At 51.4% G+C, this 26325-nt stretch overlaps 2 protein-coding genes across 10 annotated transcripts in view; one reads left to right on the top strand and one right to left on the bottom strand.

Moving 5' to 3' along the window:
• Positions 1-1015: 1015 nt before the first annotated feature.
• On the top strand, positions 1016-18848 carry LOC116967498 (poly(ADP-ribose) glycohydrolase-like). 6 transcript variants are annotated; one of them, XM_033014118.1, is made up of 16 exons: positions 1016-1197; positions 2992-3178; positions 3551-3679; positions 5152-5235; positions 6380-6454; positions 7618-7707; positions 9472-9632; positions 9925-10004; positions 11022-11082; positions 12073-12148; positions 13692-13839; positions 14243-14321; positions 14966-15074; positions 17041-17146; positions 17827-17955; positions 18394-18848. In XM_033014118.1, the coding sequence occupies exons 2-16, from the start codon at positions 3023-3025 to the stop codon at positions 18507-18509; spliced, it is 1599 nt and encodes a 532-aa protein (XP_032870009.1). In that variant the 5' UTR covers positions 1016-1197; positions 2992-3022; the 3' UTR covers positions 18510-18848. The 6 variants fall into 6 exon arrangements, with proteins under 6 accessions (XP_032870009.1, XP_032870007.1, XP_032870008.1 ...); XM_033014116.1 differs by having other exon boundaries at positions 1016-1310; positions 2989-3178; XM_033014117.1 differs by having other exon boundaries at positions 1016-1316.
• Positions 18849-20265: 1417 nt separating this feature from the next.
• Positions 20266-26325, bottom strand: part of ogdh (oxoglutarate dehydrogenase) — a 67820-nt gene continuing 61760 nt past the window's right edge. For all 4 annotated transcript variants that reach the window (XM_033014114.1, XM_033014115.1, XM_033014112.1 and 1 more), the window contains 4 exons: positions 25045-25117; positions 23754-23917; positions 22347-22501; positions 20266-21014 (listed from right to left, as the gene is read on the bottom strand). In XM_033014114.1, coding sequence (XP_032870005.1) covers positions 20891-21014; positions 22347-22501; positions 23754-23917; positions 25045-25117 — 516 coding nt within the window. In that variant the 3' untranslated portion in view covers positions 20266-20890. The remainder of the gene's footprint in view (positions 21015-22346; positions 22502-23753; positions 23918-25044; positions 25118-26325) is intronic.

Below are 26325 nucleotides of genomic sequence, written 5' to 3'. Positions count from 1 at the left end.
GGAGGGAGGGAGGGAGAGAGAGGGAGATATGGAGGGAGGGAGGAGAGAGGGAGAGAGAGAGGGGGGGGGAGAGAGAGGGGGGGAGATATGGAGGAGAGGGAGAGATGAGGGGAGGGAGGAGAGAGAGAGGGAGGGGGGAGAGAGGGAGATATGGAGGGAGGGAGGGAGGAGAGAGAGAGGGGGGGATAAGGGAAGTGGTGAATGAAAGAGAGGAGAGGGATGAAGAGAGAGTGGGAGAAGAACGAGCCAGGAGATAGGGAAGAGGGCAGAGACACAAATGAAAGAGAGGAGCAGGGAATGACAGACAGACAGGGTGGTGTTTGGCGACTGAGGATCAGACACAATGAGAAACAATCTCTCTCTCTCTCTCTGCCCTGAAGAAGGCTCTCGACCAGAAACGTCACCCATTCCTTCTCTCCAGGGACGCTCCCTGTCGCCTGCCTGTCTGTCCCACTGAGTTACTCCAGCATTCTGTGTCTATCTTCACCCTTGTGCCTAATGTTGGGTTGATGGAGCTGGGAGTGAACTCAGGCTGGGAGACACTGCCTCACAGAGGCCGCAGACTGTATTGCAGCAGCGTGGAGCACTCTCCCAATCTCTGACACAAGGAACTGCAGATGCTGGTTAATAGACAAAAGGACAGAGTGCTGGAGTAACTCAGTGGGTCAGGCAGCATCTGTGGAGACTATTCGGGTCAGACGGCTGTGGAGGCCAAGTATTTTCAAGGCAGAGATAGATAGAGTCTTGATTAGTGCGGGTGTCAGGGGTTAAGGGGAGAAGGCAGGAGAATGGGGAAGAGAGGGAGAGATAGACCAGCCATGATTAAATGGTGGAGTCGATGATGGGCCGAATGGCTTAATTCTGCTCCTATAATGTATGAACTATCCATGTTCTCCACAGATGCTGCCTGACCCGCTGAGTTACTCCAGCACTCTGTGTCTGTCTACAGATGAACACAGCACAGGAACAGGCCCTTCGGCCCACAATGTCTGTGCTGCCCATGATGCCAAGTTGAACACTTGCTGCAGGTTCACCACGCACACACACACACTCCCCCCCTCCCTCACAGTGAACTGAAATATTTACAGCTCGATTCTTTCTTTCACTTTCATTTCTGGGATGTGATTGGGGCCCTGTGTGTGTGTGTGTGTGTGTCGGGGGAGGGGGAGAAGTCTATGCTGGAGCAGGGAGGGGGAGGTGAGTGAGTATTTGCAATGTTGCTCCCACAGCTTTGTGTCTGAGCGGAAACCTTCACTCCGGTCCGTGTAGAAACAGTATCCCCTCCTCTCTCAGACAGAGCCGGCGGCAGCAGCTAGGTCAGTTTATGCTTCACAACTCACTGCTTCTCAACATCCAAACTTTCGCCTCTCTCGGGAGAGTTCTCTCACTCTGAAGAAGGGTCCCCCCCACCCCCACCCCCCTCTCCTCTCCACAGATGTTGCCTGACCCGCTGAGTTACTCCAGCACTCTGTGTTTATCTTTGATTATATACCAGCACTTGCAGTTCCTTTCTACACACAGAACAGTTCATGAGCAGGCCCTTCGGCCCACAATGTCCGTGCTGGACATTTGTCACTTCCCTGTATACCCGTGTGCCTACCTATAAACTAGTTATAAACGCCACAATCGTATCTGCCTCCAGGCACCTGTGTAAATAAACCTGCCCCAAACATCTCCTTTAAACGTTGCCCATCTCACCTTAAAGCTGTGTCTTTGATATGTTCACCCTGTGATAAAGGTTGTGTGTCCTATCCCAGCCACACCTTGAATAACTTAAAGTACTTCCATCAACCTCCGCATTCCAGAGAAAACAATCCCGGTCTGGCCAACTTCGAGCTAACACCCCCCCCCCCCCCCCCCCAACCAGACATCACCCTGGCGAACCTCCTCTGCACCCTCTCCCCCGCCTCCACATCCTCCCTGTAAAGGGGCGACCAGAACTGCATGCAAAACTCCACTTGTGCCTAAACAAAGTCTTTAACGATGCATCTTTACTTCCTGAAGATAGACACGAAAAGCTGGAGTAACTCAGCGGGGTCAGGCAGCATCTGTGGAGAACATGGATAGGTGACGTTTCACAGAGTGCTGGAGTAACTCAGTGGGTCAGGCAGCATCTATGGAGCTAAGGAATAGGGCCAACGTTTTGGGTCGAAACCCGTAAGGGTTTCGGCCCGAAACGTTGCCTATTTCCAGAAGGATTTCGGCCCGAAACGTTGCCTATTTCCTTAGCTCCATAGATGCTGCTGCACCATAACTCAGTGGGTCAGGCAGCATCTGTGGAGAACATGGATAGGTGACATTTCACAGAGTGCTGGAGTAACTCAGCGGGTCAGGCAGCATCTGTGGGAACATGGATAGGTGACGTTTCACAGAGTGCTGGAGTAACTCAGTGGGTCAGGCAGCATCTGTGGAGAACATGGATAGGTGACGTTTCACAGAGTGCTGGAGTAACTCAGCGGGTCAGGCCTTTTTGTGTAAAGCAGCATCTGCAGTTCCTTGAGCCTACATTAGGTAATGTTGAGGCCAAGTGCAAGCTGGAGGAACTGCCCCTCATATTGCGTTTGGGCAGCTTACAACCAGTGGAAGAATATTGATTTCTCTAACTTCAAGTAACCCTTGCTTTCCCTCTCTCTCCATCCCTCCCCCCCTCTAGTTCTCCGACTAGTTTCACTGTCCTCCTGATTCATTTTACTGCTTGTCTGCCTCTTCCCCTCAGCCAACAATGAACTATTCTACATTTCCGTAGCATCGGCTGCTTTGATATGTCCTTTTCACACCTCGCCCTTCCTTATCTCTGTGTCTCCCTCTCCCCTGACTCAGTCTGAAAAAGGGTCTCCACCCGAAACGTCACCCATTCCTTCACTCCAGAGATGCTGCCCGTCTGTCCCGCTGAGTTACTCCAGCACTTTGTGCCTTTTCATGTAAAGCAGCATCTGCGGTTCCCTGTGACCACTCTCGGTAACGTTGTTCCTTTACGCCTGCCTCGTGAAGTGAGGCTTTCCAGGACAGGGCAGAGTGAAGAATGAGTTCGGAGGGAAGGAGTGGTTTGGGCGGCGAGCGTGGTGCGGAGGTGGGGAGGACGTGTTGTGTCGACAGGCAGGAGTTTGGGACCTCTGAGCACCGTCCCGTCACAGAACCAGCTCTGAATCCGACAAGAGATCACAGCATCTTGGTGGAGGTAAGCGTTTAGGTTATATTTTAGTTTAGTTTAGAGATACAGCACAGAAACAGGCCCTTCAGCCCATCGAGTGTGCACCGACCAGCGATCCCCGCACACTAACACTATCCTACACACACTAGGGACAATTTGTTACATTTACACCAAGCCAATTAACCTACAAACCTGTACGTCTTTGGAGTGTGGGAGGAAACTGAAGATCTCGGAGAAAACCCACGCAGGTCACGGGGAGAACGTGCAAACTCCGTACAGACAGCACCCATAGTCAGGATCGAACCCGGGTCTCTGGCGCTGTGAGGCAGCAACTCTACCGCTGCCCTATGTACAGAGGGCTGTGCTGTCCAATCACCATCTGTAGCCTCTGCCTTGCAGGTTGCTGGAGTTCCCTCTGGGATAGTCGTCCCCTTCAGCATCCCCGCTCCAGAGAAGGTGTGGAACTCAACAAAGGTGAAGATGCCCTTCTCCACCTTCAGCAAGCAGACTGTGGCAATACCTGGACAGGTAACTTAACTTTGCTCAATCCCCATGTTAGTTGGTTTCAGGTATTTTTACAGTCATAAGTGATAGGAGCAGAATTAGGCCATTCAGCCCATCAAGTCTACTCCGCATTCAATCAAATCTGATCTATCTTTCCCTTTCAACTCCGTTCTCCTGCCGTCTCCTCATAACCCTTGACACCAGTCATAGAACAGCACAGGCCCTTCGGCCCACAATGTCTGTGCCGTACATGATGCCAAGTTAAACTAAATGTGTTGGAAGGAACTGCAGATGCTGGTTTAAACCAAAGAAAAACACAAAATGCTGGAGTAACTTCAGTGAGACGGGCAGCATCTCTGGAGAGAAGGAATGGGTGACGTTTCGGGTCGAGACCCTTCAGACTGAGAATCAGTGGAGAGGGAGACACAGAGATATGGAAGGGCGAGGTGTGAAAAGAACAAATCAAAGCAGCCGATGCTACGGAAATGTAGAATTATTCATTGTTAGACTGAAGAAGGGTCTCGACCCGAAACGTCACCCATTCCTTCTCTCCAGAGATGCTGCCTGACCCGCTGAGTTACTCCAGCACTTTGTGTCTATCTTTGATTTAAACCAGCATCCGCAGTTCTTTCCCAACAAGTGATTCATTGTTAGCAAGGGGAAACAAAGAAACATAGAAACATAGAAATTAGGTGCAGGAGTAGGCCATTCGGCCCTTCGAGCCTGCACCGCCATTCAATATGATCATGGCTGATCATCCAACTCAGTATCCCGTACCTGCCTTCTCTCCATACCCTCTGATCCCCTTAGCCACAAGGGCCACATCTAACTCCCTCTTAAATATAGCCAATGAACTGACCTCGACTACCCTCTGTGGCATGGAGTTCCAGAGATTCACCACTCTCTGTGTGAAAAAAGTTCTTCTCATCTCGGTTTTAAAGGATTTCCCCCTTATCCTTAAGCTGTGACCCCTTGTCCTGGACTTCCCCAACATCGGGAGCAATCTTCCTGCATCTAGCCTGTCCAACCCCTTAAGAATTTTGTAAGTTTCTATAAGATCCCCTCTCAATCTCCTAAATTCTAGAGAGTATAAACCAAGTCTATCCAGTCTTTCTTCATAAGACAGTCCTGACATCCCAGGAATCAGTCTGGTGAACCTTCTCTGCACTCCCTCTATGGCAATAATGTCTTTCCTCAGATTAGGAGACCAAAACTGTACGCAATACTCCAGGTGTGGTCTCACCAAGACCCTGTACAACTGCAGTCGAACCTCCCTGCTCCTATACTCAAATCCTTTTGCTATGATCATGATGAGGGAAGATGAGGATGAGGCAACATTAATCAGGAGGACAATGAAACGAGTCAGAAACCTAGGTTGGGGGAGGGATGGGGAGAGAGGGGATGCACGGCAAAGATCTTTGATGCACGGGTTACTTGATGTGAACTGAGGAGGAAGCAACACAACACTGGCCTCATCCCCTCTTTCATTCCTTCAGCAGCGTGGGGAAGAGGTGGATCGGTGGGACGTTATTAGAGAGGCTTTAAACCGGCCACACTTCACAACCGCCAACGATTTGGAGGTAAAATCAATGTGATTTTTTAAATCGTGAACCATCCTTGTAAAAGAGATTTTTAATCTCAATGCGACTTCTCCTGGTTGTATAAAGGTTAAATTAAAAAAATTTAAAAATCCACATCAGGCTTCAGATTGAAAGGTAGATCAAGGCTATCACGGTGGTGCAGCGGGTAGAGCTGCTGCCTCACAGCGTCAGAGACCCATGTTCGATCCCGACTACGGGTGCTGTCTATCCGGAGTTTGTACGTTCTCCCCGTGACCTGTGTGGGTTTTCTCCGAGATCTTCGGGTTTCCTCCCACACTACAAAGACGTGCAGGTTTGTAGGTTCATTGGCCTGGTAAATGTAAACATTGTCCCTAGTGTGTGTGTGTGTGTGTAGGATAGTGTTAGTGTGCGGGGATCGCTGGCCAATTAACGGACAAGCATGCATGTCTTTGGGATGTGGGAGGAAACCAGAGCACCTGGAGAAAACCCACGCAGTCACAGGGGGAATGTACAAACTCCACACAGACAGCTCCCGTGGTCAGGATGGAACATAGAAACATAGAAATTAGGTGCAGGAGTAGGCCATTCGGCCCTTCGAGCCTGCACCGCCATTCAATATGATCATGGCTGATCATCCAACTCAGTATCCCGTACCTGCCTTCTCTCCATACCCTCTGATCCCCTTAGCCACAAGGGCCACATCTAACTCCCTCTTAAATATAGCCAATGAACTGGCCTCAACTACCCTCTGTGGCAGGGAGTTCCAGAGATTCACCACTCTCTGTGTGAAAAAAGTTCTTCTCATCTCGGTTTTAAAGGATTTCCCCCTTATCCTTAAGCTGTGACCCCTTGTCCTGGACTTCCCCAACATCGGGAGCAATCTTCCTGCATCTAGCCTGTCCAACCCCTTAAGAATTTTGTAAGTTTCTATAAGATCCCCTCTCAATCTCCTAAATTCTAGAGAGTATAAACCAAGTCTATCCGGGAACCCGGGTCTCTGGCGCTGTGAGGCAGCAGCTCTACCCGCTGCACCACCGTGCCGCACTAATCTCGTTCCCGGTCAAAGTGTGGGCGTCAAGGAGGGGGACGTGACGGTGGGGGGGTGTACGGACATTGTCTTCACCTGTTCATCTGCTACTTATACTTTCTGTACATCTCACAGAGTGCGATCAAACGCTACAACCCAAAGTACTCCAACGCCTGGAGGTTTGTGGGACTTTGTCGACACGTGGACCAGGTATGTTCATCCTCAGTCTCGTATTTTCCTTTTAGAAAAGTTATCGTATTAATGAAACTTTACTTCAAACCTCAGAGATTCCACGGAGGAAGTTGTGAGATTCCATGGAGAGAGTTGTGGACGCAGCCCAGACCATCACACACACAAACCAGCCTCCCTTCCACTGACTCCATCTACACCTCACGCTGCCTCGGCAAGGCCAGCAGCATCATCAAGGACCAGTCTCACCCCCGGTCACTCCCTCTTCCCCCCTCTCCCATCGGGCAAGAGGTACAGAAGTGTGAAAACGAACGCACACCTCCAGATTCAGGGACAATTTCTTCCCGGCTGTTATCAGGCAACTGAACCGTCCTCTCACCAACGAGAGAGTGGTCCTCACCTCCCATCTACCTCCTTGGAGACCCTCAGACGATCTTCAATCGGACTTTACTGGACATTATCGTACAGTAAATGTTATTCCCTTCATCCTGTATCTGTACACTGTGGAAGGCTTGATTGTAATCATGTATAATCTGTCAGTACACAAAAATGCCGGAGAAACTCAGCGGGTGCAGCAGCATCTATGGAGCGAAGGAAATAGGCGACGTTTCGGGCCGAAACCCTTCTTTGCCACAGCCCCATGTATAATCTGTCCACTGGCTAGATAGCACACAACAAAAAGCTTTCCACCGTACCTTGGTAATAAACTAAATAGAATTCCCTGCTGTCGGAACCTCCATGCATGTCCCTGCAGTGACTAGTGGCAGCTTGAAGTGATGGATGAGAGTCTGTTCCCTTGTCTCAGCGACTCGGATCCAAGGGCAGTGTTGGGGTGACTATTTCTCACTGGGGCTGGAGGGTTGGGACTTCGCAGTTATCTCCTCCAGCCACCGGCCCCTCTGGTACTGAGTGTGGTCAGCGATGAGGTGGATCAAAGCTGCGGCCCCAGGAAACCGGCCAAAGTGGTGACCTCCACCTGGGTCATGGACTAGTTGCTTGGCCACAGCTTTGTGTGGGTCAAAGGTCAGGTTGATGAGCCTATCTTTGAGTCGGACATGGGTAAGTATTGACCTGTATTTAAGGTCTGTTACTTTGGCCCAGCGCTGTGTGGGTCAGCCCTGTTGGCTCTCCTCTACCTGGGAAGATTCATGGTGACCTTTCCTTCCCCCCCCCCCCCCACACAGATGCAGCCCGCTGACCAGCAGTATCTCCTGGGGATCCTGTTGCCAAAGGTGGCAAAGCTGGCTCTGCAGGCACCACACCTGTGCCAGAAGGTGAGTGAAGGTTCAGTGTCAGTGCTATCCAACCAGGGCCGGGAGATAGAGCTGCCAGGGCCAGGCCAGTGAGTGACCAACACTGGGGCAGTGAGTGACCAACACTGGGGCAGTGAGTGACCAACACTGGGGCAGTGAGTGACCAACACTGGGGCAGTGAGTGACCCACACTGGGGCAGTGAGTGACCCACACTGGGACAATGAGTGGGACAGTGAGTGACCCACACTGGGGCAGTGAGTGACCAACACTGGGACAGTGAGTGACCAACACTGGGGCAGTGAGTGACCAACACTGGGCCAGTGATTGACCCACACTGGGGTAGTGAGTGACCAACACTGGGGCAGTGAGTGACCAACACTGGGACAGTGAGTGACCAACACTGGGCCAGTGATTGACCCACACTGGGGTAGTGAGTGACCAACACTGGGGCAGTGAGTGACCAACACTGGGACAGTGAGTGACCAACACTGGGGCAGTGAGTGACCAACACTGGGGCAGTGAGTGACCAACACTGGGACAGTGATTGACCCACACTGGGGTAGTGAGTGACCAACACTGGGGCAGTGAGTGACCAACACTGGGGCAGTGAGTGACCAACACTGGGACAGTGAGTGACCAACACTGGGGCAGTGAGTGACCAACACTGGGGCAGTGAGTGACCAACACTGGGACAGTGAGTGACCTACACTGGGGCAGTGAGTGACCAACACTGGGACAGTGAGTGACCAACACTGGGGCAGTGAGTGACCAACACTGGGACAGTGAGTGACCAACACTGGGGCAGTGAGTGACCAACACTGGGCCAGTGAGTGACCAACACTGGGACAGTGAGTGACCAACACTGGGGCAGTGAGTGACCAACACTGGGGCAGTGAGTGACCAACACTGGGACAGTGAGTGACCTACACTGGGGCAGTGAGTGACCAACACTGGGGCAGTGAGTGACCAACACTGGGGCAGTGAGTGACCAACACTGGGACAGTGAGTGACCAACACTGGGGTAGTGAGTGGCCAACACTGGGACAATGTTTCCAGGTACCCAGGCCACTGGATGTACCTGCAGGTGACCAACTGGGAACTGGACAGGACGGGATTGGCCGGGGTAAATGGGGCCAGGGTGACCACAGAGCAGCTCGTGCAGGTTCAGGTGTCTCCGTGCAGGTAGTTCAACTAAAACACCAACGTGGGTTCTTTAGAAACCTCCTCTTGCTGAATATTGCATTATAACAACACTAGTATCAACGGGGTTAGGAGTTTCAGACTCAATAACAATAGTTTTACAGGTTCTTTTCCAAAAATAACTTTCTTTTCAATATCTATATATTTACTTTTGTTACTACAAGCTAAAAATACTAAAGGCTATACATTTACCAGAGTATCATTGCACAAATGTTAATAGTGATCAGTTATTGATTTCATTGATCATCCACAGTTAAAATTGTAGCTGTGTGTCGTTAGGTAACAGTGGTGTCGGATTACTGTGGGGAGGTTACATGGAAACGTTTTTTTCCCTCTGTACTGTTTAATCCAAGGAAGATTTTTTTCTCTGCTTGTCAATTTCCAGAGTAGCCTTTATGCCCTTGTTCTTGATGTAAATCAGATCAGAGCCAATTGCCTTCATTCATCTTTAGTTTGGTTTAGAGATACAGCGTGGAAACAGGCCCTTCGGCCCACTGAGTCCGTGCCGACCAGCGATCCCCGCACTCTACGCACACAAGGGGGGGTTTGGCGAGGGTCACTGTCACTCCTCCTTGTTGTTTCAGCCAGTGCCGCTGCTGACGGTGGGGATGAAGCACGCTCTGACGCTGTCCCAGGAACAGTGCGCCTGCCTGCTGGCCAACGCCTTCTTCTGCACCTTTCCTCATCGCAACTCCTCGCTCCCTCGCTCCGAGTTCTCCAACTACCCCACCATCAACTTCAGCAGGTCAGTGTCCGCACAGACACCCTCAAAACGTCCCTCCGCAGCGGTCAGTCCCTCGCCCCCTTCTCCTGCCCCTGGGTCTCAACTGGTCACTGCCATGGGAGGGTCGAGGTTCAAGGGTCAGACAGGGCCCGTGATGCTCAGTAGGCTGGGGGAGGGGGAGAGGGGTGGGGGGAGTGTGAGGTGGAGGAGGGGGTGTGAGGGGGGTGGGAGAGTGGGGGGAAGGAGGGGATGTGAGGGGGAGGTTATGGGGAGCCAAGGCCCAGGCTCACACGCACTGACATGTTCCTCGCAGGCTGTTTGAGTCGACCTCACCAAGGACGCCTGAAAAGCTGAAGGCCATTTTCTGCTACTTCAAATCGGTCGTGGAAAATAGTAAGTAATTATCACGGAGCCTGGGTTCAGAGGTCAGGCAGAGCCTGGGTTCAGAGGTCAGGCAGAGCCTGGGTAACCCACGCCCCTCCCGTACTAATCAAGAATCTATCTATTTCTGCCTTAAACATATCCACTGGTGACCTCCACCGCCGTCTGTGGCAATGAATTCCACAGATTCACCACCCTCTGACTAAAGAAATTCCTCCTCATCTCCTTCCTCAAGGAACATCCGTTTATTCTGAGGCTGAGCCCTCTGGTCCGAGACTCTCCCACGAGTGTAAACGTCCTCTCCACATCCACTCTGTCCATGTGGTGAACAAAGTACAGATATAACACATCAGATTATTAGACCCAATGTGGCTTAGATGGGACACCTTGGTCAATCAGCATGGGCGAGTCGGGCCGAAGGGCCTCTCTCCGTGCTCTGACCCGTTCACACCAGTTCTATGTTATCCCACTTCCTCATCCACTCCCTACACACTACAGGCAATTTACACAGGGGCCAATTAACCTACAAACCCTTCTAAGACAATTAAAGACACAAGGATTAACTTAAATTGGTCTTGATCAATAGTAGTGGTACCCAGCGGTATAAATATTGACTTGTCTAACCAAGTAACCCTTGCATCCCCTCTCTCTCTCTCCATCCCTCCCCCACCCAAGTCACCAGTTTCACTGTTGTCTTGGTGAGTCTCGTTGTCGGTAACTGATTTTCACCGAGCCCACAGCGTACAATGGCCTGTCTCCTTTATCATTGTTACTTGTTTACACATCTTTCATTCATGTGTTCTATATCTCTCTACATCACCGTCTATATCTCTCGTTTCCCTCTCCCCTGTCTCGGAGTCTGAAGAAGGGTCTCGACCTGAAACGTCACCCATTCCTTCTCTCCAGAGACACTGGCTGCCTGTCTCGCTGAGTTACTCCAGCACTGTGTCGATTGATCAATGGTGAGTTAGTTTTCCGCCATCATTGAATGAACTGAGCTCTGTACTAACTTCTCCTTCTCTCCGGCAGTGCCCAAGGGTCTGATTACGTTTCAGAGGTGTGGCCTGAGTCACTCCATTGACTGGAAGAGGTCAGTAACTCCGATATCCTGTGAAATCTGTGGAAAATGATGCTGCCCTTTGATATTGTTCCCAGACAAGCTAACGAAACAATATTAAACCATGCAGGATATAGAATCATTGAGTGATACAGTGTGGAAACAGGCCCTTCGGCCCAACTTGCCCACACCGGCCAACATATAGATCAGTTAGAAATGTGGGCAGAGAGATGGCAGATGGAGCTTAATGCAGATGGGTTTGAGAGTACTTTGGGAGGTCCATCGCAAGGGGAAAGTACACAGTAAATGGCAGGGCAACGGTTGGGACACATCAGACTGATTGTGGGGGGTCAAAGCAACCCGACTCTCCTCTCTCCCAACGTTCTTAACCCCGCCCCCTTCGACAATCAGTCTGAGGAAGAGTCCCGACCTGAAACGTCACCTATCCATGTTCTCCACAGATGCTGCCTGACCCGCTGAGTTACTCCAGCACTCTGTGAAACGTCACCTATCCATGTTCTCCACAGATGCTGCCTGACCCGCTGAGTTACTCCAGCACTCTGTGAAACGTCACCTATCCATGTTCTCCACAGATGCTGCCTGACCCGCTGAGTTACTCCAGCACTCTGTGAAACGTCACCTATCCATGTTCTCCACAGATGCTGCCTGACCCGCTGAGTTACTCCAGCACTCTGTGAAACGTCACCTATCCATGTTCTCCACAGATGCTGCCTGACCCGCTGAGTTACTCCAACACTTTGAATCTTTTTTTTGTCAACCTGCATCTGCAGTTCAGTGCTCTTTACTGCAAAACTGCCTTGATGATCAGGGATCAAGTCCTGGCCTGCCCAACCTCTCCCTGTAGCTCAGGCACGTCCGGAGCAGTGGAACCCAATGAGGTTTCTGGAAGTTTCAAGAGGAATATTGGGAAAGTCGGGATAGTGTGGTCGTTCTTGGTCAGTGAGGAGGTAACCAAGGATACTGTGCAGAGTTTGTTCAGACGACTGTTTGTGTTTGTTACAGGTCTCAGTATAAAGTGACCCAACTTCACCTGTCCAGTGTTGGAACCATAGAGGATGAGGGAAGAGGCATGTTGCAGGTAACACGCTACAGTCATGTGTACCGTTGCGTGTAGAAACAAGGAACTGCAGGCGCAGGAAGCTTGCGTACAACACAAAGTGCTGGAGTAACTCAGCGGGTCAGGCAGCATCTGACGAACATGGATAGGTGATGTTTCGGTGCGAGACACTTGTTCAGACTTGTCCAGTCTATTGTAGACTTGTACCTATTGCTGAGGTCTAGGTTTATTGTCACTACCACATACAATCCAACCATAAATACAACCAAGACAAACTCCAGTACAACAGGTGGAGCAAAGGGGGAATACAGAGTGCAGAATATAGTTCTCAGCATTGTAGCGCATCAGTTCCACAGACAAAGTCCAATGTCCACAATGGGGTAGAGGTGAATCGGACAGCACCCTAGCTTATGGAAGGACCGTTCACAAGCCTGATAACAGAGGGGAAGAAGCTGTTCCTGAGTCTGGTGGTGCGCGCTTTCATGCTTCTGTACCTTCTGCCGGACGGGAGCGGGGAGATGAAGGAATGACCGGGGTGGGACAGGGACACGTCTGAAGTGTAGATGGAGTCGATGGTGGGGAGTGTGGTCTGTGTGATGGACTGGGCTATCAATGTCAAGATATGGGGACAATCAGTTTGCCGTTCTGGTGTGTGTATGTGTGTCTGGTGTGTAGTTCCGGTTGTAGAATCACTGTTGCTCAACGGAAACGCTGCAGTGACCAGTGTGGTGTCGGAGTGACCGGTGTAGTGACCGCTGAGGTGACCAGTAGCGTGATGATGATGTGCTCGGTGGGTTGACGGTGTCGGTGACGGTGTCAGCGTGGTGACCAGTGGTGTGTCGGTGTCGATGTGGTGACTGGTGTAGTGACCAGTGGTGTGGTGGTGTGGTGACCAGTGGGGTGTCAAAGTGACCGGTGGTGTGTCGATGTGGTGACCGGTGTAGTGACCAGTGGCGTGTTGATGTCGGCGTGGTGACCGGTGGCGTGTCGATGTGGTGACCGGTGGTGTGTCGATGTTGGCGTGGTGACCGGTGGCGTGTCGGTGTCGGCGTGATGTGTCGGTGTCGGTGTCAGTGTGGTGACCGGTGTAGTGACCAGTGGTGTGTCAGTGTCGGTGTCGGTGTGGTGACCGGTGGCGTGTCGGTGTCGGCGTGCTGTGTCGGTGTCGGTGTGGTGACCGGTGTGGTGACCAGTGTCGGTGTCGGCGTGCTGTGTCGGTGTCGGCGTGCTGTGTCGGTGTCGGCGTGCTGTGTCGGTGTCGGTGTGGTGACCGGTGTGGTGACCAGTGTCGGTGTCGGCGTGCTGTGTCAGTGTCGGCGTGCTGTGTCGGTGTCGGCGTGCTGTGTCGGTGTCGGCGTGCTGTGTCGGTGTCGGCGTGCTGTGTCGGTGTCGGTGTGGTGACCAGTGTGGTGACCAGTGTCGGTGTCGGCGTGCTGTGTCAGTGTCGGCGTGCTGTGTCGGTGTCGGTGTCGGTGTGGTGACCGGTGTCGGTGTCGGCGTGCTGTGTCGGTGTCGGTGTGGTGTCGGTGTAGTGACCAGTGGCGTGTCGGTGTCGGTGTTACAGATGGACTTTGCCGCACCGTTGGTGGGCGGAGGGGTGTTGGGGCACGGACTGGTGCAGGAGGAGATCCGCTTCCTCATCAACCCCGAGCTGATCGTGGCCCGGCTCTTCACCGAGCGGCTCAACGACACCGAGTGCCTGCTCGTTACCGGTGAGTACCGACACCGGCCACTGGCACAGACGCAGATACCAGCTTGGGTGGGTGGGGTGGGGGTGGGGTGAGGATGGGGGATGGGTGGGGTGAGGGTGGGGATGGGGTGGGGTGATGGGGTGAGGGGGTGGATGGGGTTAGTGGGGGTGGGGTGGGGTGGGTGGGGATGGAGTGAGGGTGGGGGGTCCGGGTGATGGTGGGTGGGTGGGGGATGGAGTGAGGGTGGGTGGGGGATGGAGTGAGGGTGGGGGGTCCTGGTGGGTGGGATGAGTGAGGGTGGGGGTGGGTGGGTGGGGGTGGGTGGGTGGGGGTTGGGGTGAGGGTGGGGGGGCCTGGTGGGTGGGGGTTGGGGTGGCCAGGGGTGGGGGGCTGGCAGTGAATGATGTCGGTGCTCTGTTTCCAGGTGCCCAGCGTTACAGCGAGTACACTGGATACAGCGACACATTCCGCTGGGCCAGAGCGCACCTGGACACCACTCCCAGGTGAGGGGGCGTGGCCGGTGGTCTTTGCGTATATGTGAGGTGGAGGTTGATCGATCCTTGATCAGTGCGGGTGTCAAAGGTTATGGGGATAAGGCAGGAGAATGGGGTTGTGAGGGAGAGATAGATCAGCCATGATTGAATGGCAGAGTAGACGTGATGGGCCGAATGGCCTAATTCTGCTCCCTCCCTCCCGACACACAAGGTGCTGGAGTAACTCAGCGGGCCAGGCAGCATCTGTGATGTTTCGGGTCGGGACCCTTGTGGCTCCCTGCATCCTTTGCCAGTTCATGCATCTGTCCAAGTGCTTGTTCAACCTGGCTTTAGGCTAGAGATACAGCGCGGAAACAGGCCCTTCGGCCCACCGAGTCCGTGCCGACCAGCGACGTCCCACACATGAACACCACCCGACACACACTAGGGACAATTTACAATTATACTGAAGCCAATTAACCTACAAATCCTGTACGGTTTTGAAGTGTGGGAGGAATCCCACGCAGGTCACGGGGAGAACGTGCAAACTCTGTACAGACAGCACCTGTAGTCAGGATCGAACCCGGGTCTCTGGCGCTGCGAGCAGCTGCTCTACCCACTGCACCACCTTGCCACCTCATTTGGTTTTATCTCGGGTTTCTGTTCATCTGCAGGGACTCATGGCTACGGCGTTGCACGGATATCGTGGCCATAGATGCCGTGAAGTTTGACAACCCCCTGGACCAGTACAGACCACACTACCTGAAGCGGGAGCTGGTCAAGGTATCTCCTCACACCACAGTCATAGAGTGATACAGCGTGGAAACAGGCCCTTCGGCCCAACTTGCCCATACCGGCCAACATGCCCCATCTACACTAGTCCCTCCTGCCTGCGTTTGGTCCATATCCCTCCAAACCTGTCCTATCCATGTATCTGTCTAACTGTTAAATGTTGGGATAGTCCCAGCCTCAACTACCTCCTTTGGCAGCTCGTTCCATACACCCACCACCCAGAGGGGCTTCTCTGTGAACGGACATCGGGGTGGGACGGAGTCAGGGTCATCCCGTGGGAAAACCACAAACAAACCAGCTCCAGATCCGGAAAACTGCTCCATGGAATCCCCTCGGGAAATATGGGCCATTTAGGACTGAGATGACGAAGAAACCTCTTCACCCAGAGAGTTGTGAACCTGTGGAATTCTCTGCCACAGAAGGCAGTGGAGGCCAATTCACTGGATGTTTTCAAGAGAGGGCCTGTCCCACTATACGAGTTTACCCAAGAGCTCTCCTAAGTTAAAAAAAAAAATCAAACTCGTGGGACGTCTTAGCGGCTCGTAACGCTAACGGCAGGTACTCGGGAAACGCGGTAAGCTCGTGAAGTTTTTTCAACATGCTTACGAGCGGCTATTACCGTAAATCTCCGAGTTTGAATCTGGGGAAACTCGGGAGAGCTCTTGAATTACCTCGTACAGTGGGACAGGCCCTTTAGATTTATCTCTTAGGGCTAACGGAATCAATAAATGTGAGGTTATCCATTTTGGTGGCAAAAACAGGAAAGCAGACTATTATCTAAATGGTGGCCGACTAGGAAAAGGGGAGATGCAGCGAGACCTGGGTGTCATGGTACACCAGTCATTGAAAGTGGGCATGCAGGTGCAGCAGGCAGTGAAGAAAGCGAATGGTATGTTAGCTTTCATAGCAAAAGGATTTGAGTATAGGAGCAGGGAGGTTCTACTGCAGTTGTACAGGGTCTTGGTGAGACCACACCTGGAGTATTGTGTACAGTTTTGGTCTCCAAATCTGAGGAAGGACATTATTGCCATAGAGGGAGTGCAGAGAAGGTTCACCAGACTGATTCCTGGGATGTCAGGACTGTCTTATGAAGAAAGACTGGATAGACTTGGTTTATACTCTCTAGAATTTAGGAGATTGAGAGGGGATCTTATAGAAACTTACAAAATTCTTAAGGGGTTGGACAGGCTAGATGCAGGAAGATTGCTCCCGATGTTGGGGAAGTCCAGGACAAGGGGTCACAGCTTAAGGATAAGGGGGAAATCCTTTAAAACCGAGATGAGAATAACTTTTTTCACACAGAGAGTGGTGAATCTCTGGAACTCCCTGCCACAGAGGGTAGTCGAGGCCAGTTCATTGGCTATATTTAAGAGGGAGTTAGATGTGGCCCTTGTGGCTAAGGGGATCAGAGGGTATGGAGAGAAGGCAGGTACGGGATACTGAGTTGGATGATCAGCCATGATCATATTGAATGGCGGTGCAAGCTCGAAGGGCCGAATGGCCTACTCCTGCACCTAATTTCTATGTTTCTAAGGGATATGGGGAGTAAGCAGGAACAGGGACATCAGTATCGCCCCCGTAGGTTGATCAGCTGTCTCTGCATGAACTCGTAAAGGTCTGGCCGTGTGCTTCTTGTAAAGTCCATTCTTGAGTATTTCTCAAGAATGCTGTAAACTTGCCCTGTGGGGAAGTCAGTCAATGAGTCTACACGTGTCCCATCACCCCCACCCCACCCCACCCCACCCCACCGGGACTAACTGTCCACCCCAGAGTACTGATTGTGGATAATCAGCAATGATCATATTGAATGGCGGTGCTGGCTCCTGCACCTACTTTATGTTTCAATGCTGATGAGATGGGGTGACAAATGTGACGTACAACTTTATTTGCTTGTGTTTCTCGGCTGTGAACCGCATGCTGGGCACTGACTCCGACAACCTTCTCTTCTGCTCCAAAGGCCTTCTGTGGATTTTCCTGCCGTGTGATTGCAGATCGGCATCGCAAGGCCGTCGCCACGGGCAACTGGGGCTGTGGAGCTTTCAAAGGGGACGTAAAGCTGAAAGGTTGGTCCATCGGGTAAAGTGCCCTCATTGACAGACCCAACAAGGTTCATTCCTGCCCTCCACAGATGCTGCCTGACCCGCTGAGTTACTCCAGCACTCTGTGAAACGTCACCTATCCATGTTCTCCACAGATGCTGCCTGACCCGCTGAGTTACTCCAGCACTCTGTGAAACGTCACCTATCCATGTTCTCCACAGATGCTGCCTGACCCACTGAGTTACTCCAGCACTTTGTCCTAAACTAGCATCTGCAGTCTGTGTCCCTATACACCAAAGCCTTGGTAAACACTGCTGTAATACCAGCAGGCAGCCGTTGGTGGAGCTACTGAGCCATGAGGAACAGCTGGCCTCAGCACTGCCTCCTGGTGGCAGTGAAATTCAGTCTGAAGGAGGGTCTCGACCCAAAACCTCACCCATAGAAACATAGACAATAGGTGCAGGAGTAGGCCATTCGGCCCTTCGAGCCTGCACCGCCATTCAATATGATCATGGCTGATCATCCCCGTTCCTGCCTTCTCCCCATATCTCTTGATTCCGCTAGCCCCAAGAGCTAACTCTCTCTTGAAGACATCCAGTGAATTGGCCTCCACTGCCTTCTGTGGCAGAGAGTTCCACAGGTTCACAACTCTCTGGGTGAAGAAGTTTCTCCTCATCTCATGACAATCTCTTGCCTCCGTGCAGCTCTCATTCAGATCATGGCTGCCGCCCAGGCACACAGGGATGTGAGGTACTTCACCTTTGGAAGCAATGACTCCACGAGGGACATCCACACAATGCATCGATTCCTGAAAGAAAAAAATGTGACTGTGGGTATGTAGCCTCCAAATCCGCGGCAGTGTGATCCAGGAGTGGAGGGGGCTGGGGGGGAAGAGGGAAGGGAGCTGGGGGAGAGAAGGGGCTAGGGGAAGATGGTGGGGGGGGGGGAGATGGAAAGGGGAGAGGGAGCTGGGGAGAGAAGGGGCTGGGGGGAGATGGAGAGGAGGCTGGGGGGAGCTGGGGGAGATGGAGAGGGAGCTGGGGGCTAGGGGTGGTGAGGGGGCTGGGGGGGGAGATGGAGAGGGGAGAGCAGGCTGGGAGAGATGGGGGGCTGGGGGCTAGGGGTGGTGAGGGGTCTGTGCTGACATTTTAGTCACACCCCAGGGCTTGTACCCCGGCAGATATCGGCACTCTGGGGTGGACAGTTAGTCCGGGTGGGGTGGGGTGGGGGTGATGGGACACGTGTGGACTCATTGACTGACTTCCCCACAGGGCAAGTTTACAGCATTCTGGAGAAATACTCAAGAATGGACTTTACAAGAAGCACACGGCCAGACCTTTACGAGTTCATGCAGAGACAGCTGATCAACCTACGGGGGCGATACTGATGTCAGAGGTGGATTAGCAGAGAGCAAGTGTCGACCGGAAGTCCTCTCGCCCCTGTAGAAGTGAGAAGATGCGAGTGTGTGGAGAAAAGCAGGGAGGGATCAATATCATCACAGAAACAAAAGCAGAATGATGGCAGAGTGAAACAGGAATTTCCAGTTCCACCTGCGGGCTGGAGGAAAGGTGGGCAGCGAGTCTACCTGACATTGTTCAACTTGGCATCAGGTTCTGAGAGTTGTAATAATTACCTGTTGTTGCTGAATATTACACAAGGAAGCACTGGAGCAATAAAGGGACCAAAGATTATTGATACCTGTAGCTCATAAACGGATCTGTTTACTTTAAATACCTTCTGCCTCCTTGGAGCTATTTGATCTTGGACCATTTACCTGCTCCTGTCCAAGACTCCTTTCTGCACCGTCATCCATTTCACGGTGTCCAGCTCCTGCCCATGTGGAATCGAACGTGGATGAGGTGAAACCCACCCTTCTGACCAGCAGAACAGGTCATGCTGCCTCAGGAATCAGAAGCCTCCCCCCCCCTTCAGAAATGGCTCAATTTACAGCTCCCTTTCCCTCAGCAGCTTCCTCGATCAGTCTGAAGTGGCTTGACCCAAACGTCACCTATCCATCTCTCCACAGATGCTGCCTGACCCGCTGAGTTACTCCAGCACTCTGTGAAACGTCACCTATCCATGTTCTCCACAGATGCTGCCTGACCCACTGAGTTACTCCAGCACTCTGTGAAACGTCACCTATCCATGTTCTCCACAGATGCTGCCAAAACCCAAGTGACCTTCAAACACCACACCCTTCCTTACACTCCACCCCTACACTCCAGACTGCCAGTTTTCTGTTCAGTAACTTGTCACACTCTTCACCTTGAACTGCAGCCATTGAAGGTGTCATTTATGCCTTTACAAGTAGGAAGCAAAGATGCTGGCTGGCTGAAGGTGAGCACCTGAGAGGCCATAAGTTTGATCATTGACAATGAGGTGTTTCATTAAACAGACGATTTTTGAGAATTCTCCAGCCCAGAGAGCTGTGGATGTTTTCAAGTTTGTTAGACTTTTGAAATCTTGCTTGAACGACTCACGGTCTACTATAAAACATTCTTCCATTCACTTCCTCACACAGCTGGTCCCAAACTTTCCCACCATCTCTCGTCTCTGCCCTCCAAGATACAATTGCCAAAACTGAGCATTTGTAAAAGGTTTAGTTTTAGTTTAGAGATACAGGCGTTAACAGGCCCTTCAGCTCACCAGCTCCACACTGACCAGCGATCCCTGTACACTAACACTACCCTACACACACTAGGGACAATTTACACATACACCAAGCCAATTAACCTACAAACCTGTACATATTTGGAGTGTGGGAGGAAACCAAAGATCTTGGAGAAAACCCACGTAGGTCACGGGGAGAAGGTGCAAACTCCGTACAGACAGCGCCCGTAGTCAGGATGGAACCTGGGTCTCTAGCGCTGTGAGGTAGCAACTCTACCCGCTGTGCCACCGTGCCAGCCCAAAGCCTTGCTCCCGTCTCCATTCTTCTTTCCCAATTCACAGCCCCCTTCCTTCCCCACAAACCACAGCAATACTATAAACGTCCACACCTCGACTCGTTGCAAGTCTCTTCTGTTCCTCTCATGTCTCTGGAGCCTTTTTCCTCACCTTCCCAAGAAACGCTTTTGGAAAGGGAGCAAGTTGTTTCAACAACAAACCGTTGCAAGTTGTTGTAAAAACTAAACCACAAAGTGTTGCGTGAAGAGAACGTTGTTTATTGATGAAGCTATATCGAGTCGAAAAGTTTATTTGTACCAAAATAAATAAATCAGTTTTTGTACTACGCAGTTCCAAGAAGTGGTAATCGAGATAAAACCTGCCCTCCGGCCCCCCGCCTCTCTAGATAGGTAAATGAGCATCTTGATTTTGGCATAGGCTGAGGGTGCACCGTCTTCTCCCAATGATAACGTGTGGAGCAGTGGAGAATCGCTAAAAACGAACGTGATCCTGCCCGTGGCCGGGAGCCTAGCCCTTCGCCAGATCAGAAATAGAAAAATTCCTTATTCACAAAATTTACAAACCACACCTCATTACTGCTACTGCTCAGATAAACTAAATCATACATTTAAAAAGTGGAGTGGGTGAACCAGTCAAAAGCACACCAGTGACCGGTTTATGCACAGCTGTTCCCTGCTGCAGAATTTATGTCCTGATTCGAGGTATTTTCTTTGCTCCCTATCTGAAATGAATGGTGCAGGAACAAGCCTCTTGCCAATTGTACAGTTACAAGAGAGATCCCAGTAGCATGCACAGCCTAGTCCCTAGAAGTAAGGACGGAAGATGAAGTTTCAGATGTTGAGCAAATTCCAAGGAAAGGTCTTATTTGCCCAGGTTCTTGAAAGCGTCCAGGTTAAAGCTGGTGTCCAGGAACCTCTTGAGTTCCTGCAAGTGTGTGTTCTTGTTCCCAGTGGCTGGGGCAGAGGCTGGATCACGACCCACGTACCTGCCAATGAGGGCAAGAGTGTGTTATTGTCATGTGTCCAGATAGAACAATGAGATTCTTACATGCAGCAGCACAACAGAACATGTCAACATAGTACACTGTGAACTATATAATAAACCAAAGAGAACAAAAAGTTCAGTGTGTATAGAAGGTAGACACAGAATGCTGGAGTAACTCAACGGGGAGGGGGGGGATAGGGAGCATCTCTGGAGAGAAGGAATGGGTGAGGTTTTGTGTGGAGACCCCTCTCTGTACACATACTCACAAATACACACACACACATACATATCGACACGTATGTACACACAAAACAACAGAACATGTCAACATAGAACACTGTAGAGAAGGAATGGGTGACGTTTCATGTCGAGACCCCTCTCCATACACATACACACATGCAGATCGACACGCACGCATACATACACACAAACCACAACACACAAACCAGAGCAGCAATGAACAAGCACTACGCCGCTGGAAGGCAGGCCTGACCCAGAGAATTGTCCAGGGACCACAAGGGCCTCGTGTTACCCAGGCTTAGTTCACATGGTCGTGACGGGATAGGAAAGTGAACTTCGCTCGTCCTTGTGGTCGGCCCAATCTCTGATCCATATCCCTCCACTCCCCTCGTCCATGTTTAAAAGCCTCTTAAACGGCCCACCTTTGTATCTGCTTCCACCACCACTGGCCGTGTGTTCCTGCCATTCACCACTGTGTGAAACAACTTGCCCCGCACATCTTCCAACTCAGCCCCTTTCACCTTAAAGCTGTGTCCACTTGCCCTTGGGAAAATGTCTCTGACTGTCTACCTTGTCTATGCCAGTTGCTGGGAGTGTGTGGAGAATCTATTGTCTTGTAGTGGATCTCAGTCAGTGTGATACAACCCACACCGGCCAACATGCCCCATCTACACTGGTCCCACCTGCCTGCGTTTGGTCCATATCCCTCTAAACCTGTCCTATCCATGTACCTGTCTGTTTCTTAAACATTAGGACAGTCCCAGCCTCAACTACCTCCTCCGGCAGCTTGTTCCATACACCCATCACCCTTTGTGTGAAAAAGCTACCCCTCAGATCATTTATTAAATCTTGTCCCCATGTCCTCTGGTCCTAGATTCCCCTACTCTGGGCAAGAGACTGTGCATCTACCCAATTTTATGCACCTCTATAAGATCAGTCACTGATGGAATCCACCCTGCCCCAAGCTGCCCCACTCCTTCACCACCACTGGGTATAGAGTTGAACCAGTGGAGCCCAGTCACACAGTGAGCACGGGCACCTTGCGGGGTGTACGTGGCAATGCCGATGTGTAGCCGGCGGTGGAGGTACTCACCACACAGGGCGTTCACGGTGAATGGTGGCACGGATGCGAGGCTTCACGTACTCATAGTAGCCCTGGTTCTTGTGCTCCTCCTGGCACCAGGCTATCTCAGCATTGCAGTACTTCTTTGCTTCTTGTTCAATCATGTCAAACGGGAAGGGAGAAAGCTGCCGAGAGAAGCGCGAGCAACACAGTCAAGCGGCAAACCAACACACATGCTGCACCACTTCATCTCTCATCATTCTGGAAATACATTTTATAAAGCTGGTAGAAGCATCTAAGGGAATGTGCCAAGGTGATTTGAAGAGCAAACACTGATGGGAAATTCATCGTGCGTAGGAAGGAACTGCAGATGCTGGTTTACATCAAAGAGAGACACAAAGTGCTGGAGTAACTCAGCGGGACAGGCAGCATCTCTGGAGAGAAGGAATGGGTGACGTTTCGAGTCGAGACCCTTCTTTGCACTGATGGCATTACCAAGGAGCAGCCTGGCCACAGAACACCACTCACCACAGGGCAGTGTCCAGGAATGAGGCCAACCTGACCTCTCGGCTGTGGTGAGCAAAGCACAAACTGCTGGAGGAACTCTGCATCGGGGCAAGGAACCCTTCTTCAGGTGGCCCAAAACAACATCTGTCCATTTGCCTCCACAGATGTTCCCCGTCACACTGCATCCTTCCAGCTGTTTGTTCTCTTCACTCCAGATTCCAGTATCTGCAATTACTGCTAATACCTGACCTTGCAGCTTCCGGCTGAAGGGTCTTACTAGGATTGTAACCACCTGCTCCACAAAGCCAGGCCATCAAGCCTAGGGGGCAAGTTGGTTACCACAGGGGATGGACAAAAAGCTGGAGTAACTCAGTGGGACAGGCAGCATCTCTGGAGAGAAGGAATGGGTGACGTTTGTCACAGGGATCTAACCCAGGCTAAGACGGGGAGCAGGTCAAACAGCAACACCCGATAACCACTGGCCACCTCATTGGAGACCCTTGGTCTATCTTGCACTAAACATTATTCCCTTTAACCTGTATCTGTACACTGTGGCCAGTTTGATGTCATCATGTCTCGTCATTCTGCTGACTTGATTGCACTCAACACAAAAGCTTTTCACTGTGCAATAAACTGAATGGATATTTTTAATGCAGAGAAAGATAGATTCCTGATTAGTGCGGGTGTCGGGTGTTATGGGGAGAAGGCAGGAGCATGGGGATAGGAGGGAGAGAAATCAGCCGTGATTAAATGGCATAGTCTTGATGGGCTGAATGGCCTAATATTGCTCCTATCACTTATGCACTACACTCAAGGGGCAAGAGTAAATGGACATCTGTGCAGGGGGCAGGAAGAGGGCTGGAGCCAGCTCTACCTGCTGCCCTCCTGGTGACAGGTAAACATGCAGCCTCCTACAGAAGTAGTGCTCACCTGCTCCACCCTGGTGATGGCAATCTCAGCTTGCAAGTCTCTGGTCTTGCGCTCTTTTGTCAGCTCATAATATACTTTACCAGTACAAAGCAGCAGCCTCTTTACATCCTGGGGCTTGTGGGCTGCAACTCCATCCTCCACAATACCACGCAGGAACTCTGTGTCTGCAGTAGGGGAAGATGATGCAGTGTGTCGTCAGTCTGCATCAGCGGCAGGCAATGATGCTTCACTTCCTGCAAAGTGTTCTGCTTCTCTCCTTCCCCCACCACCCTCCATTTCCTGGCCAGCAAGTCCCATAAACCACAAGCTAACCATGACAACTTTACCGCTTGTCACCAGCAACGAGCTACAAGCACGGTGAAGTTAATGAACAGATTCATCACAGCACGATATTAGCAAATGTGTCTTTCCAGCAGCGACCATGGACTTCTGTTGGGAGGCTAGTTTCTGTGGATGCGTGTGTGTGTGTGCGTGCGTGCGCGTGTGTGTGTGTGTGTGCGTGCGTGCGCGTGCGTGTGTGTGTGTGCGCGTGTGTGTGCACGCGCACACGAGAGAGAGAGAGAGAGAGAGAGCATTTACAAGTGGTTTCAGTGTATGTCCAAGTGGGTGTGATGGAAACTGTTGTCCCAAATCTCCAGCAAACCAGTGGCCCAGATTCATTCCCGATCTCTGGTGCTGTCGGTGTGGAGTTTCCACGTTTTCCCCAGGTGCTCCAAATGTTTGACAAAGATGCGCGGGCTAGTAGGTTAATGAGCCGCTGTAAAATCCACCCTGTCACACCCTGTCACAGGGACTCTGCACCCAATGAACAGCAGGCAAGAATAACAGCAATAATAAACATGCATCATATACCCAATATCCTAGCGCAACTCCACAACCTCCGCCGTTACCAAAGCTCTTAGATATTGGTGAAGAGTTTAATATAACCCATTCCTTGAGTTTAGTTTAGAGATACAACATGGAAACAGGCCCTTCAGCCCACCAGGTCCACGCCGACTAGCGATCGCCCGTACACTAGTACTATCCTACACACTAGGGACAATTTACAGAAGCCAATTAATCTAAACGCCTTTAGGAAACCAGAGCATCCAGAGAAAACCCACACGGTCACAGGCAGCATGTGAAAACTCCAAACAGATAGCAGCTGTGGTGAGGATCGAACGCAGGTCTGTGGTGCGGTAAGGCAGCGGCACTACCTGCTGTGCCACTGCTGCCCCTCCATACCCCTTCCCCAAATATTGTGAATACAAGTGGCCAGCTTGCAGACACTCTCCACGTCACACTCACGTACCTGGCAGCATGGTGTCAAAGCTGGATTTGGCGTCTGGATGGCGAAGCAGTGATTTGGGGGTGAAGACGATCAACTGAAAATCAAAGAATAAACATATTAGCTTAAAAACGGACAATGTGCTGGAGTAACTTAGCGGGTCAGGCAGCATCTGTGGAGAACATGGATAGGTGACGTTTCACAGAGTGCTGGAGTAACTCAGCGGGTCAGGCAGCATCTGTGGAGAACATGGATAGGTGACGTTTTGGGTCAGGAGCTTCTTGTACATTGTGCCTGAGAACAAGCTATGAGCACAACAGCAGCTGCCTCCTTTGTCGTACGGTGCAGGTAAACCAGGAACATGGCTTCAACACACAGGGACGAAGCTGTATCTGACATCGACCACTCTGCAGAACAGGTTCTTCCTGCTGTCAGCCCAGTTACTCTGATCGTTTCCCCACCGCACACGGCAACTGTCTGAAGCAACAATGAACGTAAGTGGAAGAGAGGGTTATTTCAGAAGTGGCCTCTTTTTGTTTTAAAGCAGGAATTTGGTGGAAATCTGGGCTTTCCCCCTATTAAGAACATGGAATAGTACAGCACTGGAGCAGGCCCTTCGGCCCATCATGTCTGTGCCGAACATGATACCAAGATAATCTAATCTTGTCTGCCAACATACGACCCATATCCCTCCAGTCTCCCTCACTATTCAGAGCTACGTGAAAATGCTGCCATTTTGGGCCAAGATATTTCTATAATATTCTTTGAACCTCTGATCTCAAAATGGTCCCTGGTTTTCCACATCAAATCCAAATTCAGATGAGAAGCAAATGAGTATGCACACGAGTATGTACACGAGTGTGCACACGAGTATGTACATGCATAAACATGTACAAAGAGCATACAAAGCGTAGTTGCTGACTGAGATCACCACTACCAACTCCATTACTGTGGGGCAACAAATGGTAGAGTTGCTGCCCCACAGAGCCACAGACCCTGGTTCAATGCTGACCACGGGTGCTGTCTGTACTGAGTTTGCACGTTCTCCCTGTGACTGTGTGAGTTTTCTCCGGATGCTTCGGTTTCCTCCCACATACCAAAGACGAATGGCTTCTGTACATTGACCCTGGCATGTAGGATAGTGCTAGTATACGGGTGATTTTGTGGTGTTTGCTCACTCAGGCAAGAACACCCTCCGCCACCCAGAGTGTGGATATCGACTGTGGCTGCGTCATTGAAAACTGGGCTTTAAGCTCGGACAGTGTCCTGACCTGGACAGTTCACTCAGCCCATGAGCAACCCCTT

Source organism: Amblyraja radiata, chromosome 39 (genome assembly GCF_010909765.2).
Source record: "Amblyraja radiata isolate CabotCenter1 chromosome 39, sAmbRad1.1.pri, whole genome shotgun sequence".
Taxonomy (NCBI): domain Eukaryota; kingdom Metazoa; phylum Chordata; class Chondrichthyes; order Rajiformes; family Rajidae; genus Amblyraja; species Amblyraja radiata.
This window is presented reverse-complemented; position numbering and strand designations above follow the sequence as displayed.